Source organism: Gossypium hirsutum, chromosome A11 (genome assembly GCF_007990345.1).
Source record: "Gossypium hirsutum isolate 1008001.06 chromosome A11, Gossypium_hirsutum_v2.1, whole genome shotgun sequence".
Taxonomy (NCBI): Eukaryota; Viridiplantae; Streptophyta; class Magnoliopsida; order Malvales; family Malvaceae; genus Gossypium; species Gossypium hirsutum.
This window is the reverse complement of record NC_053434.1, coordinates 112792021-112801351: the sequence shown is the minus strand read 5'-3', so window position 1 is coordinate 112801351 and position 9331 is coordinate 112792021. Positions and strand designations below refer to the sequence as shown.

Below are 9331 nucleotides of genomic sequence, written 5' to 3'. Positions count from 1 at the left end.
CTACGATAATACCAAATACTAAGCCATTGTTTTGCATGGATTAATTTGGAGTCCGCAATGTAAAAACCCAATAAAATATTATTAATACGAACTTTCCTTACAACCAAACTTTCACGTTTACACTTGTTAAAGTGAAACTTAGAAAGGTCAAATTCTTTTTTTGGTCCTTGGATTATTATATTCAAATTTAAAACTAAATCAGAATCATCCCAATTTAATGTATAACAATTTAATTTTAAATTTGAATACAGTAAAGGGATGAAAATCAGGATTTGACCAAAAGAGAAAAGTCTAAAGTGCAAAAGCCAAGACTAATCAAATTTCACAAACTTTATTGACCTTAATATTAAAATTAGAGTTGTGAAGACTTAGGTTTCTTAATTACCAAAAATCCTTAAAAGTTAAAAGGATACGACCAATAGTATCTACATGTTTTCTTTATAAATTAGTAATATAATTTGTTGTACACTCTATTATCTGGATCCTAAACACTTCCCTTTTTAGTATCTGGATTTACAGAACAGGTGTACCTAATTTACCAGTTTAAACTTTTTGTTATATTAATTTATTATTTTTACTTAATGAGCCAACTTAATTGCATCATTTAACAGTTAAATTAACAAATTTTAGTAATATAAGGACTTAATTGATATTATCTTTTTTGAGAGAAAATATCAAGGCACCTCTTGAATTAATAATAAAAACAAACCACACATAACCCAAACATTAGTGTTCGCCTACACATCCTTTAAGGGCAAGCAAAACTGACAAAACAATAAATAAAACATACCAAATAAAGAAAGAAAAAAAAGAGAAGAAACATAAAAACTGCCTCAATGAGAGGTAAATTAACACATTTTAGTAATGCAAGGACTTAATTGATATAATTTTAATAATTTAAAGATATAATTAAAATGATTTGAAGTTTAAGGATGAATTTAGAAGTAGGGTCATAATATTGAAAATTCTGGAAGTTGATTTATTAAAGAATTATTAAATTAATTCCCTCAAATAATGGCAAGCTATGTTTTTGCCGTTGTTGACTTGAATGTATTCAAGTCATGAAATGCACACGCGAAAAAGGAAGAATCCCTGAATTTTAATAAAGACAGCCCCTTGCTTTGCGTTATTTACTCGTCTGTTTCACGGATTTCGCTGGAATCTACACATATATACCAGCAGCAATTTGCCCACTGGGAAAACGACCCACAATAATCTCCATTGGATCATCATACAGTTCTTTTCCTCTTTTGGTTATAATTGTTCTTTCATAGTTTTCAATACCATTAAAAAAAATAAAAATGGAAGTTTCAGTTTCAGGCATGAACGTCTTGCCAGAGAGCTGTGTTGCAGTGATTTTGTCCCTCACGTCTCCTTCAGATGCTTGTAAATCATCGTCGGTTTCGACTGTTTTCGGATCGGCGGCGGATTCTGATTTGGTTTGGGACAAGTTCTTGCCATCTGATTACCATGAAATTGTGTCCAAGGCTTGTAATACAACTTTTTTGTTTGCTTCAAAGAAACAGCTTTATCACCTCCTCTGCAACCCTGTTCTGATTGCTGATGGCAAAATGGTTAGTTTCCATTAAAACCCTGTTTGAAACAACAAAGTTGCTTATAAATTTAACGATTTTTTTTCTCATCATCTGTTTCATGAAAATGCAGAGTTTCAAATTAGATAGACCAAGTGGAAGAAAATCATATATTTTATCAGCAAGGCAGCTTTCTATAAGGTCGAGCAATGATCCAATGTCTTGGACTTGGAAATCCATCCCTGAATCAAGGTCAGTAGTTTAATTAGAAAACCCGAACTTGAATCATCTGAATCCGAAAATACAACAATTTTCTTCATTTTCAGATTCTCAGACGTAGCCGAACTCATAAGTAGCAGCAGGTTGGAAATCAATGGCAATATCAAAAGCAAAAAGCTATCTCCAAACACAAAATACGGAGCTTATTTGTTGCTTAAAATCACCGAACGAGCATACGGGCTTGATTTAATACCATCAGAGACATCGATCGAAATTGGGAACCAAACATTCAAGAACACAGCTTACCTGCGATGCCAAGACGACAAGAAACACCGGTTGGAGAACCTGTTTTATTCAAACAGGAAACAGATGATGAAATCAAGGGTTGTTAAAGGAGATGATAGGGTTATGAGTAGAAGGGAAGATGGGTGGATGGAGATGGAGCTGGGGGAGTTCTTCAATGGCGAAAGTGATGAAGAAGTGAAAATGAGTTTGATGGAAATCAAGGGTCACCAGCTTAAAGGTGGGGTTATTGTTGAAGGCATTGAAATCAGACCCAAAGCTTAAAACAGGGACAAAGAACTTGATATTTTGTTCTGCTTCGGCGGATCCTGGTCTGGTCGAGAATGGGACATGATTTGTGTTTTTTTTCTTTTGGAAGATAGAGAAGGGTTAAAGTCAGCTTCAATAATGAAGACTATTTTCTCAAGAAAAGTTCAAACAAATTGAAATACGTGATATATATATATAGCAGATTTTTTTTTTCTTTTTCAATTTTGATATCTATTGAGCCAGGGGGCTGCACTTAGTTAATAGTAAAATTAAATTTTTGGTCATTCAAAAATAATAAATTTATAGTTTAACCCTTATAAAATTTGGAGGAAAAAAATTCTTCCACAATATTCTGCACAAATCTAATCCAGGCTAGAGCGAGCCACTTAGCACAGTCTAAACCTACCCAACAAATAAATTGTTTGTTTGCTAATATTTCTAATTCTAGGTTAAATTATGCTATTAATCCTTTTATTTTTATAAATTTCAAGATTTAGTCTCTTGTAATTTTAAAAGTAAAATACTTCTAAACTTAAAAAAATCAACTGTGTAGCATGTGGTGTTGCCTTTCGGGAAATAAAGAATTTGATATAAATATATAAATTTTTTCCCTATTTTCAAATGTAAGTGTCGCTATATAATTGGATATGGTGAATATTGTTGATATCATAGTCAAAAAGATTTAAAATATAAAATTAACATTCATAACAAAGAATTAGTATGTTCTCATATTAACCATTATGTTCACCTTATTTATATATACTACAAATTTCATCACAAATTTTCAACATAAATTTATATTGAAAAACATACAATAAAGAAACTAGTGTCTGCTACCCTAGCACGTTTAGGTTTGCGGCCTTTGGCAAGAATTTTAGGTTTTTGTTTTGTTTACTATTTTTCATTTGTTTTGTTTTGATAATTGAAGCACCTGGCATAGTGGTCTCCTATCTACAAAAAAGCCAAGACCGAGATCTGCCCCTGTAGTGATGGAAAATGAATTAGCTCATTTGACGATTAATGATGAAGAAGATGCAATTATTCAAATACAAATAGATCTGCATAGAACGGGGGAGAATTTACAAATTGTGGGCCATTTTCCAGCAATGAAGAGTACTTTGGCGAATCTGTGGCATCTTGTTCGAGGAGTCCAAATCCGAGATCTGGGGGAGAACAGGTATTTGTTTCAATTTTTTCATATCATGGATTTGGAAAGGGTTATCAAAGGATCTCCATGGACTTTTAACAATCATTTGTTGATTCTTTATAAACTGCAATGGGGGAAGGATCCATTACAAGTGCCTTTAGTTCTGACACCTTTCTGGGCACAGATCCATGATATCCCTATTGGCATATTTTTTTGAAAATTTGGCGACACAATTAGGGAATTTTTTAGGTGAATTTATGGAATATGATGGAGCAAATTTGTGAAAAGAAAACAGAAACTTCATGAGAATTAGAGTTAAAATTGATGTAAGACGTCCATTGAAGAGGAAAAAGTAGATTCTGTTTTGTGGGAGGCGTTCCTATGTTAATTTTAAATATGAGAGACTGACGCTATTCTGTTTCTTTTGTGGACAATTGGGCCATAAAGATTCTTTTTGTGAAGCAAAGATAGCTCTAGGCGTGGAAGTTACTGATATGGGGTGGGATTTATTGTTGCGAGCTCAGTCCCGAAGAGCTACAGCTATGAATAGCATTTGGCTTCGTGAGGAAGGAGATGGGAATGTGGGAGTAATGGGTGAAAATAACGTGATCTTAGATAATGAATAGTAGAAGGCGCAAAGTGGAAGGAGGTTTGGGAAGGCTGTGGATCCAGTTCCCGGTCTTAATTTGGAAGGGGAAGCATTAGGTGGAGGAAATCGGATGGGACTCGCATTAGCAGATCTAGCCCATATTGCGGTGGACCATGATCTGGAGGATGAAATGTTAATAGATGATGAGGGGAAGAAGAGGTCTAGAAGGGAAATAGATGAATTACCTGAACAAGATGATACCAACAACGTAATGCCAAGGAATAGGAGGATGATGGAATTAAATCATTTATCATCGACAGCTGCCAAGAGGCAAGCCGACCGGGTGCAATGAAAATCCTAAGTTGGAATGTTCGTGGTTTGGGGAGCCCATGGGCAACTCGAAGACTTCAGCACTCGCTGAAGGTCTATAATCCCCAAGTAGTCTTCTTTATGGAGATTAAGCTTCGTAGAAAGCAGATGGAGAGAGTTCAACAGAACTGTGGTTATACAAATGGCATCGCTGTTGGTTCAGAAGGTACTAGAGGAGGGTTGTGTTTGGCATGACGAAATGATACTAATATTACGCTTCAAAATTTTTTTACAAGACATATTTACGTGATAGTAGATAAGAAGGATATTGATGTTAAATGGCGCCTTACATGTTTTTATGGATCCCCGTATGCTCAAGATAGAGAAGACTCATGGGCTATTTTGAAAATTCTTTATAACGATGAAGATATCCATTGGTTTTTATGTGGGAACTTTAATGAAATTATGTATAGTTTTGAAAAAAAGGGAGGGCTGCCTAGAGATGAAAGAAGAATGGAAAAGTTTCGAAATACACTAAAAGAATGCCAATTAAATGATGCGGGGTTCACTGGAAATTGGTTTACTTGGAAGAGAGGAAATTTGCCAGAGACAAACATTCAAGAACGACTTGATAGGGGAGTGGCTAATGAAAAGTGGTTGTTAATGTTCCCCGAGGTAAAATTCAGCATCTGGTACACTCTTTTTCATATCATTGTCCTCTTTTAGTAGTCACAAGAAGGGAGGAAGAAAAGCAGAAGGGAAATAGCTTTAAGTTCGAAGCTTGGTGGACATTGGAGGATTCTTTCGTGGATGAAGTTAAAAAATTATGTGGAATGGCAGCAGGGGATTTCTTGCAAAAGCTGAATTTTGTAAGTAAAGGGTTGAAAAAATGGGCTGGGCAAATACAAATGAACAGAAAGAGGAAAAAAGAGTTTCTAATAGCGAAATTGTCAGAACTGGTGGAAGCTGAAAGGGATGATACGAATCTAGCTGAAATGATTGATACGAAGATTCAATTAAATTTTGAGATAGAAAAGGATGAATATTATTGTGAACAAAGAGCTAGATTAAATTGGCTGAAACTTGGAGATAGAAATACAACTTATTTTCATAGCCAAGCTACTCAGAGGAGACGGAGAAATCAGATTATCAAGCTGCAAAATGAATAGGGAAAGGACACAGAAGATGTAAAGGAAATAGAGGGTATTGCTAGAGCTTATTTTCAGAACTTATTCACAGTTGGGAATACAGTTGTATATGAACAGTTAATCATGGGTTTTAATTGTTGTGTTTATGAGGAAGATAATAGAAAGCTCATAGCGCCATACACTGGAGAGGAAGTGAGGGAAGCTTTGTTCGGAATGGGATCAACAAAGGCTCTAGGAGAGGACAGATTCCCAGCCCTTTTCTGTAAAAAATGTTGGAATATCATTGGAGAAGATTTTTCTTTTTGCTTAAGCCTTTTGAACGGATATATGGAGGTTAGTCAAATAAATTCAAAATATATTGTGCTTATCCCCAATATCACCAACCCCTTCCAATTTGACACATTTTCGACCCATTAGCTTATGCAATTTTGTTTATAAAATACTAGCAAAAACTATAGTTAACAAGCTTAGGGGAGTTATTGATAAATGCATTGACGAAGCCCAAAGTGCTTTCGTGCCAAGAAGGCTAATATCGGATAATATTTTACTAGCCTATGAAATTTTACATTAGTTGAAACAGAAAAGATTGGGGAAGAAGGGTTTCATGGCGGTTAAACTAGACATGAGCAAGGCCTATGATAAAGTTTGATTGGAATTTTGTTAGGATGATAATGAGTCGAATGGGATTTGATCAAAAGTGGATTGATGCTATAATGAAATGTATTTCTACGGTGTCATATTCTATTGTGGTTAATGGAAATATCGGAGAAATTTTCTACCCAACTAGGGGACTTCGACAAGGTGATTCTTTGAGCCCGTTTTTATTTTTAATATGTGGAGAAGGCTTATCAAGCCTAATGAGATCAGCAACAAGAGAGGGATTACTGAAAGGTATCAAGGTAAGTAGAAGCGATCCACATGTATCTCATTTATTATTCGCAGATGATTACATCTTATTTGGGGAGGCAATAAGAAGGGCAGCTTTGACAATCAAAGAAATCTTGCGTGAGTACAAAAAAATCTCAGGTCAGTGTGTTAATTTTGACAAATCAACCGTCTTTTTTAGTAAAAACACATCAGAGGAAGACAGACAAGCCGTTGTTAATCAATTAGGAGTTCGTAGCTCAAGCGATCCGGAAAGGTACTTAGGTTTGCCGAGTATAGTTGGAAAAAAAAAGAAAAAATAGTCTTTCCAAGTTTTAAAAGATCGAATAAAACAACGCATCGACAATTGGAGCAACGGATATTTGTCTCAGGGTGGAAAGGAAGTTTTTATAAATGTTGTTTTACAAGTTATACCGACATATTCAATGGCTTGTTTTTTATTACCAAAATCTTTATGTGAGGAACTTTAAGGGATATTGGTGGCAAAAGGGACATGGAAAAAAAGGCATTCACCGGTGCTCATGGAAAAATCTGTGTTTTAAAAGAGAATGGAGGTTTGGGTTTCCGTAGTTAGCCACTTCAATATTGTGTTATTAGCCAAACAGGGTTGGCGTATTTTTAATTACCCAAATTCATTACTGGTAAGAGTTCTTAAAGCAAAATATTTTCTAAATTCGAATTTTCTAAGTGCAGAGTTGGGAAATCTACCTTCTTTTACCTATAAGAGCATCTGGGCAACAAAAGGTCTCTTCCGAAATAGGTTGTGCTGGAGAATTGGCAAAGGAAATAAGATTTCTATATGGAATGATTGCTGGATCCCAGAGAGTGAAGAAGTTGGTTGGCAAACCAACGAAGAAAATAATGAGCTACAGTTAGTTTCAGATCTAATTGATAGTGAAAATAAGACATGGAAAGCAGAGTTAATCAATAATACCTTTCAAACGAAAGTTGCCCAAAAGATATTGCAGATTCTTCTTACAGAAGCAGACTACGAAGATTTCCAAGTGTGGAAATGAGAGCCTTCCGGAGACTTTTCGGTCCGAAGTGCCTATAAACTATTACAATATGCTAGCTTGGATCCTACCAGTTATTTATTACAGGCCGAAACTAAAGAATTTTACAGAAAGCTATGAGACTTACCATCAAAAATTACATTGACCATTTGGAGGATCTCTTGGAATTACACCCCCACACTAGTTAATCTTAGACATAAGCGTGTGGTTACAAATAATACATGTCCCCGTTGTAGCTCCGAAGTAGAGGATAGCTTCCATGCTTTCAGACAGTGTTCGGCAACAAATGAGTTATGGCAAGAGTTAGATCTCTCTTGGGTTACATCGTATACAAGCCACAACATCTGGGAGTGGCTGACTTGGGCTTTCAGAAAATGCACTAATGAACAGTGCGGTTTCTTTTGTTGCGCCTTATGGTTCATTTGGGGCTCAAGAAATCAGCTTATATATGAAAGAAAACACATTACAGTCAGAGATATGTCACAAAAAATCAGAAGATATGTTGCAGAACTTAAAGGGGTGCGTGATAAAAAGCTTACCTTTACTACAGTGAAAACTTATCAACCACAAAGGATGACAACGAGTACTATGGTACAGTTTGATGTTGCCTTTGTAGGAGATGTTTTAGATCGACTTCCGGTTTGGTGGTTCGAGACCAGATGGGTGAGTTTAAAGCCTCAAAAATGATTTTCCATAGTAATATCTCATTCTCGTTCATAGCAGAAGCTCGGGCAGGTTTAGAAGCCATCAAGTTAGTATTATCAATAGGTCTAAACTCAGCAACAATAATGGGAGATTCAAAAACAGTCATAAAAAAATGTCAATTGACAACAGTGGATAAATCAGTACTCGGAGCAATCATCAAGGATATTTAGAATAAAAGATCAGAGCTCTCAGAGGTTACTTTTCAGTTCATTCACAGATCTGAGAACGCTCACGCTCACAGAATAGCAACAGAAGCACTAAAAAGAAGGGAAGAAACATACCTGGAGGAGGATACGATGAACCATAGTGAGTTTGCTCCGGAAGGAAGGTGGAGAAGAAATTCAGATTGAATCCGGTGGTGAAGGAAGAAGTGAGAAGACAAAATTAGCAGGTAAAGTAAAAAGATTTTTGGGAAGATGAATCTGCTGAAAAGGCATGGCTGATGGAGTGAAAAGAGGAGAAAATTAAGGTGACGTATGGTTCGCTGTATTGGATTAGAGGTGTATTGGATTAGAGGTGTAATGGAATAGAGGTGTAATAGCAAATCAACTGTTTGGTTGAATGTAATGGAATAGAGGTGTAATAGTAAAACTGTGTTTGGTTGAATGTAATAGAGGTGTCATAGCATAATGGAGAAAACTAAAATGACCAGAATACCCTTAGCATAAATTTGTTTTGATAAATGATTATTGTTATTGTTATTTAAATTTTAATAAGATTATTTATTATCAAAAATAAATAATTTAATCATATTTAAACATAATTATTATTAAATATATTAAATATATTATAATTAAAATATATAATTTAATAAAATTCTTAATAATTAATATTCTTATATGAATTTACTCAAATCATAATATATGATACTATAAAAGATAATTGAAATGATTAATATTAAATATATTTTAATTAAAATATATGATTTAATAAAATTTAAAATAATTATAACTAATAAATTATCTTATATGAATTTGTATAATTTAAAATAATTATTATTACATATAATTTAATAAGATATAATTTCATAAAATTATTGATAATAAATTTTCTTATATGAATTTATATAATTTAAAATAATTTATATAATAAATCTATTGTATAACTTTCTCAAAGAGGTTCTTTCATCGTCGGGCATGGGTGTTCAAACCAGATACTTTAAGAAAAATGAATACTCTAACAGGGGTATAAAAAAGGGATACTTCAAGCAAAATGAAGAGTCGGAGAAACAT

General features: G+C 34.4%; 1 protein-coding gene and 1 long non-coding RNA gene across 4 annotated transcripts; one reads left to right on the top strand and one right to left on the bottom strand.

The window, feature by feature from the left end:
• The first annotated feature begins 1046 nt into the window (after positions 1–1046).
• Positions 1047–2460, top strand: LOC107887236 (F-box protein PP2-B13). Its single transcript, XM_016811419.2, has 3 exons — positions 1047–1574; positions 1666–1784; positions 1859–2460. The coding sequence occupies exons 1-3, from the start codon at positions 1302–1304 to the stop codon at positions 2316–2318; spliced, it is 852 nt and encodes a 283-aa protein (XP_016666908.1). The 5' UTR covers positions 1047–1301; the 3' UTR covers positions 2319–2460.
• A 524-nt stretch (positions 2461–2984) lies between these two features.
• LOC107887241 (uncharacterized) lies at positions 2985–8595 on the bottom strand. Of its 3 annotated transcripts, XR_001681094.2 has the most exons (5): positions 7934–8576; positions 7316–7835; positions 7090–7192; positions 3387–3466; positions 2985–3284 (listed from the first exon to the last, which is right to left on the bottom strand). It is a non-coding gene; the product is annotated as an uncharacterized lncRNA (long non-coding RNA). The 3 variants fall into 3 exon arrangements; XR_001681091.2 differs by having other exon boundaries at positions 3387–7192; positions 7934–8595; XR_001681093.2 differs by lacking the exon at positions 3387–3466.
• Positions 8596–9331: the final 736 nt, after the last annotated feature.

Excerpts from the sequence above, each read along its gene's own strand:
- LOC107887236 (XM_016811419.2), top strand. The coding sequence starts at position 1,302 with ATGGAAGTTTCAGTTTCAGGCATGAACGTCTTGCCAGAGAGCTGTGTT. Across the intron at positions 1,575-1,665 it reads TGATTGCTGATGGCAAAATG|AGTTTCAAATTAGATAGACC; the intron begins GTTAGTTTCCAT and ends ATGAAAATGCAG. Across the intron at positions 1,785-1,858 it reads AAATCCATCCCTGAATCAAG|ATTCTCAGACGTAGCCGAAC; the intron begins GTCAGTAGTTTA and ends CTTCATTTTCAG.